Source organism: Anser anser (assembly GCF_964211835.1).
Source record: "Anser anser genome assembly, chromosome: 15".
Lineage (NCBI taxonomy): Eukaryota > Metazoa > Chordata > Aves > Anseriformes > Anatidae > Anser > Anser anser.
The window spans coordinates 7827003-7833175 of NC_139736.1; the positions used below are offsets into that span (position 1 = coordinate 7827003).

General features: G+C 45.2%; 1 protein-coding gene across 2 annotated transcripts in view; it reads right to left on the reverse strand.

The window, feature by feature from the left end:
- CYTH3 (cytohesin 3) overlaps positions 1-6083 on the reverse strand; it is a 51984-nt gene extending 45901 nt beyond the window's left edge. Inside the window, exon 1 of one of the 2 annotated variants that reach the window (XM_083800389.1) lies at positions 5950-6083. In XM_083800389.1, coding sequence (XP_083656515.1) covers positions 5950-5980 — 31 coding nt within the window. In that variant the 5' untranslated portion in view covers positions 5981-6083. Of the gene's footprint in view, positions 1-5570; positions 5608-5949 lie in introns of those variants that run through there. The other variant, XM_083800391.1, reaches the window with a different exon arrangement.
- Positions 6084-6173: the final 90 nt, after the last annotated feature.

The following is a 6173-nucleotide window of genomic DNA, read 5'->3' on the forward strand; positions in this document are numbered from 1 at the left end:
TATCACGAGTTCTTCACCTCCACGGGATTGCGGTCCTACAGCCCTGCAAGCTGACAAGCTTTCCCAGCAGACTCGCTGCTAAGGGCTTAATTTTATCCTCAGTGAAAGAAACCCCTGGTCAATGTGTCCAAACTCTTCGCTAAAATGAATGCAATCTTTCGGTACCTGCTTAAATACTCACAAACTACAGGAAGACAAAGCGAGGCAGACAACCTTAACTACCACTTTGCCTTAAAAATGTGGAAATAATTCCCACAGACAGCTTCAGTCACCATGAGACACTACCCCACATGCTGCCTAGCCCCATGCAGAAGTGTGCAGGAAGCGTAGTGTGGGATCCCATAACCAGATTAAATTTATTCGTACACTCAAACAGGAAAACAAATATTGCATAGGAACATGCAACTTATTTCCTAACTTCAGGAGTAAGATTGCAAAAGCGTTCAAAAGGTTTTGCATTGCCTTTTTAAATGTCTTTTTCGTACAACTTTTCTACGGACTTCTTAAAGAAAGAAAGAATAAATTCTAACATCTGATTATTTCCTTGTCAATAGCCACTCCGAATGTCGGTGTGCACCCATGGACGCTGAGAAAGGCAGTGGGAGGAAACAACACTAACAGCTCTGGTTTAGACTCATTAAACTTAAGATGACACTTATGCAATCTTAAGATCTTAAACAAGGCAGCATTTTAGCTGGGACAGACGGCACTGGATCCAGAGCAGACAGTGTATGCTGCAAGTCATCCCTTTAAACTCAATAGTCTGATTTCTATTTGCAAATTTGATTGTTCAGAAGAAGGAATAGGGAGGAAGACCATTAAAGCAAGCACAGGATCCTGCAAATCTTCACAAAAATTTGGAAGCAGAAAGATGATCTTCCATATGAAAAAGCGATTAACAAGATCGGAGGGGAGTGAGGAGACAACAGCGAAAGAAGCCAAGAAAGAGCAAGATTTCAAAAAGAAAAGTATAGTAAACAGTGCTAGAGGCAGCTGGCGGGACAAAGAGGAGGAAGGGAATGTACTGAGTACAAGGGGTCAGGACAAGTGTGGAAAGGACCCAGGATGAACCTGGAGGAGATGCTCTTCAGACGGCGACTGCAAACAGCTCATTCGATGACTTTCAACATGAAAAGAAGATGGGGCAGTAGTTCAACATGAAAATGGGGCCAAAGACGGGGTGTAAAAAGAAACAGACCAAAGCATGTTTGCACTGGGAGGGAAAGGAAGCAAGCAAAAGATAGCAGCAGATAAGATGGAGCTACAGTATAAGTGAAACAGTTTAAAGCTCTTAAGGCAATAGATCAAACTTTTCTATAGTGCAAGCAAGGGAGAGACATAGGTGGAAAAGACGGCAAGCAGAAGAAACTGCAGGACAGACACACCTTATTTCATCAATTTTCCCTTGGAAAGTGTTCAAAATCCTATGAAGAAAGAAGGGGAGGCAATAAACATGATGAGACTGAAAGATTTGATGTGAACCGCAGGATGTACCTTGGAAAACCCTGTGCCGCCTCGAGACGTGCAGCCCCTCAACTGGTAAAAGCTTTTATGGAACCATTGCTATTAAAAGACTGCAATATCCATCTCGTAACAGCAGCACATGGGGAGCCCCCTTTCACGTGGCTATTACCGTGATTCCCAGACACCGTTCTGCAGAGAACACTCTGTTCCTCTCAGTAAATCCTACAGGTGGTTTTTTTTTTTTTCCTAGATGTAGTAATACACACAGATGCTATGTTATAGGCATACTGTTCCACTAAAATCCACGCCATGCTTATATAGCTGTGCACCAGACACCAAATACTACTTAACAATTTGTCAAGTTTGGCAACCTCTGGAAACTTTGTCAGCAAAAATTTAATGTTTTCTTCCAAGGCACAGCTAAGAATATTGAATGCTAGGCTCAGAAAAAAATTCACGTGTTATTGCAATTAAGATGCCCACTTTCTGGTAGCATTATAAATAACTATTATTCATAATTACATTGTAAGTATTAATATGTTTGGAGCTCAAAATTAAGATCCTATTGAACCAACAGGTAGCCTCTATAAACGTGAAGTATTTGTGAAGTAAATGTGAAGAGCATGGAGAACTATTTATTTAAGCAAAAAGCGACTTAATGTGAAGCACTGTTGGCTAACAGAAGACATTTATGTTTAATTTTGTGCTGTATCCCCAGATCTGCTCTTTTTCCTCTTCCTAGAATCCCTACATGTTGTTAGTCTAACGCTCAGGTGCATTTTTATACTCTTGGCACTTCCCCAGTGTTATTTAAAGCTACAAGCCTTCCTCCAAAGAACTTCTCGGACAACTTTTTAAAACCACCAGTACAAGTTATCCATTTTGATGAGTCTGGAGTGAAACATGTCTAACATTCTTCTATGCTAAATAAATTCTTTACTTCATGAGTTTCTTTTAGTATAAACAAAACATGCAGATTTAGTCTCAAATGCAGAGCAAATATCTAGAACCATGCGCAGGCCACATGGATTCTTCTGTCTGTAACATCTACCTTTGAAAGACACAACAATGCACAAAAAACAAAGCAACAGTAACAAAAAAAACCAGAACCAGTCCAGAGGTTACTGCCTGAAATTGAAATAGATATCTATATATATATGAAAATCATTTTTAAAAACATTTTTTCTAAGAAGAAAATGTTTTTTCTTACATTTAACAGATTTTGCCTATAAATGTGTAACCGCTTTGCCATGCAGAAGAACAGAAGTCATCTTGCTAAATTTGGTTTGGCAGCAAATCTATTCTTCTGAGTCTTCTGCAAGACGATCTGGTCTCTTGGTCTAGTTCCTCATGAGCGCCTCTCTGCATAATAGAAATCAAAGTGCTACCTGGCACCGTCGCTGCAAGTTGGGCCAACTAGCACAGCCTGGCAACTGAACTGCTCTAACCCCCCCAAAAAAGCTTCACAATTTGGGAATAAAGAACGGAGTTTGGGGAACAGTATGGAAACTTCACTGTCACAATCAGTGCTATATTTTTTCATGTTTGCTAAGTTGAAACAAGATTTTAACCTTTTTGCACGTCTGTTTAGAACCCTTCATGAAGATAGGCTCAAAACAAGCAGACACACGCAAGTCACTACGTACTTCATTGTGTAGGTTCTTCCAGGCAGACCAGCACCGAGTTGGATTTGGGTGACCACGAAGCAACTGCACAACTCAACTCAAATCCAGGGAAACAAAGAAGAGTACTATTCCGGCCTGCCTTCTACACACCTGCTGCAATATTCAATGTAAAGATCTCGGTTCAATGGTACCACCCCTATGTAACAGTAAGCATGTTAGAAAAGCCTCAGTCAGATCACAAAACATGTGATTTTAAACCAAGCGAGGAGAGGGAGGGGGAGAAATTTCCTGGATCAAGTGAACCACAGAGATATTTTAATCAGAACACAAAAGAAGGCTGAGACAAACACCAACTGACTCGGATCATATCACATCAATAATCCACGCACACAGCCTCCACTGAAATCAATGGGAGGTTTGTGTATAAATGGCTTGCATAAAATAAATGCATGCCCCCATTTAGACTCCAGAGAAGAGGGAAAACACTGAGAACAATTCCCGTAATTAACATTTCTCTTCTGTCAAGTGTTTCTAAAATAATAAATCCTAGCTTTACATAGCTCCGCTGTCATTCACAGTTTTTACAGGAGGTGGCAAAATAAGTGACCCCATTTGACAACTAAGGGAACTGAAGCATCAGATGCAAATTATACAGAAGAGCAGGGCAGCAGGCAGAACTGAACTGGGAATAGCAGTTTACCTTCTGAATCACAGTGTAATGTCCTAGATATTTAGATGCTTATCTAGATCAAGTCTCTAATTAGGGTGATACCGTGCAGTCCTCAAATAATTGTGCACACTTCCTAAAGTACCTGTGCACATCGATAAGCTCAGCTTTATGAGGCTGCCGGTCAATCGTGAATTTTTGAGCACTGGAGGTGTCCTGCAGAGGTTCAAACGCTGGGCAGCCCTGCTCTGACGCCCTTGGCAGCCCACGGCTCTCAGTACTTAGTGGCACTAAAGCATTTTAAAATTGGTTATCAAATCAACACTTTTCACATGCTTTCTATTGTTTAGAAAGAAGAAAAAAATGACTCTTAATTCAAAACAATTCATTAGCTGGAAATGATCTAACTAATCCTGGTGTTCCAAACCGACTGTGTTCCGTAAGAAAAAGCCAGACAGGATCTCTAGTCAGGAAAAAAGTTCAGTACTCACAAGAAATTAGTGTAAAACATTAAGTACTGGTTGAAAAAAAAAAATACAGTCTAATTAGTCTACGATTGTCTTACAACAAAGCCAAGTAGGAACATAAACTATTCTGTTCTGACAAAAAAGCAACATGTTTATTAGTGATAAAAAGTTATAAATAGTTTCATTTGCACTCTACATGAAAATCTGATGTCTTCATCCACAAAACCAGCCTTCAGAGCAATAAAGACCAGCTCCGCCCGAGCTTCCATCTTTTTCCTCTTGTGAAAATGCAACTCTGAAACACTTAACACTTTCTGAAAGGTGATTCTCGATTCAGCAAGAGGTCCACTTGCTAGTCTAAGCCTTGCACGTGAGCAGGTACTACTACATTACACAGGGCTCGTGCCGACAGCAGGCACGGTCATCTCCCTTTACTACAGATGCAAGCCCATAATGCTGTGAAAACTTATTTTGAGTTGAGCAAATTTTCTGGCCTTTACAATTACAGTGTTCAATTGTTCCCAATGACATTTTTTAAAGGAAGACTGTCTTGTTTTGTTATTTGGTTTCCTTTTTCAGATTTTTTTAAAGACTTGAGCCCAACACTAACCAAGGGACGGAGGTGCCTGCTAAGAAATGGCCATGCTTACAGACGACTCCTTGAATTATTTTTCTGATTCATCACAGACTTTTTTTTCCAAGTTGTCAAAACAAACACCACACCCACTTGATTTCCGAGTTCTGGATAATTATATTTAGAATTAGCAATCACCGTGTAACTATTAATCATACAAGGCTTAGCCATTATTTTACCTATCTAAAATAAAGCAACACGTTCAAACGCGGGCGGTTTAGTGCTTTATTCAGGAGGGATCCCCACCACTCTTCACTCCAAACCATGCCACTGATGCAGACAGCCACAGTCGCAGCAGCAGCAGTGAATATAGGGCACAGCATTGAGCCAGTGCCTCTGCCCCAGGGCAGGACCGGCTGCTCCTCAGCACCATTATCACTGGCGGCACCCAAGAGCCGAGTGCTTCAGACACAAGCTTTACAAACGCGCTCACACCACGAAAATCACACGAGGAGAGCGGGCTGCAGAGCTGCAGATCCTGGAAGCCGGACGGTACACAACCCCGTCTCCCAACGATTAAGAATTGAGACTAAAAAAGCTCCCCCAGGACGCGAGCCCTGACTTTCTGAAGGCAGGCTTTGGGAGCACTCACACCGCTGCCTTCAGGCTCGGTTCACCTTGTTCAAACTGGCCGAACCACTCCGTGATTATCACCGAGCCGCCACGAAGATGACACACACACACTCGCAGCAGCCCTCACAGAACATAATTACCCTTTTCACCGCCCGCTGCCAGCCGCGTACTTTTCCCCCCTCCTCCCCAGCAGCTGCACCGGGGCAGCGCAGCGATGTCGCCGGGCGGGAGCGGAGCCAGGAGCGGGGCCGGCCCCCGGTGAGGGCCGGGGACACAGGGCCGCTGCCACCGCCCTCCCCACTCCGTGCCCGGCTGCCGGAACCTCCGGCCCGACCCCGCCGGCCGTGGGGCTCCGAGCCAGCCCCCGGTGGGGCCGCCGAGCACAGGCGCCAGCCCCCGCGCCCGGCCGCGGTCCCCTTCCCCTCAGCGCCCGCGGAGCGGGACGGGGGAAACGTCCCGGGCTCGGGGCTCCCCGGCCACGAACGCTGGTGTCCCTCCGGCCCCCCCAGCGCCACTCACCGCCGCCACCCCCGCCGCCCTCTTCGTCCATGTTGGAGCCGCAGGCAGGGCGCTCCGCAACGGCCGCGGCTGAGGGAGGCCCGGGGCTCGCTCCACCCGCTTGGCGCCTTTCTCGGCGGCTGCTCTTCCTCCTCCTCCTCCTCCGCCTGCCCTGCCCCGTCCCTCTCCGCCCAGCCCTGCCTCAGCCCCGGCGGCAGCCACCGCCTCGGCCCAGCCGCCCGCCC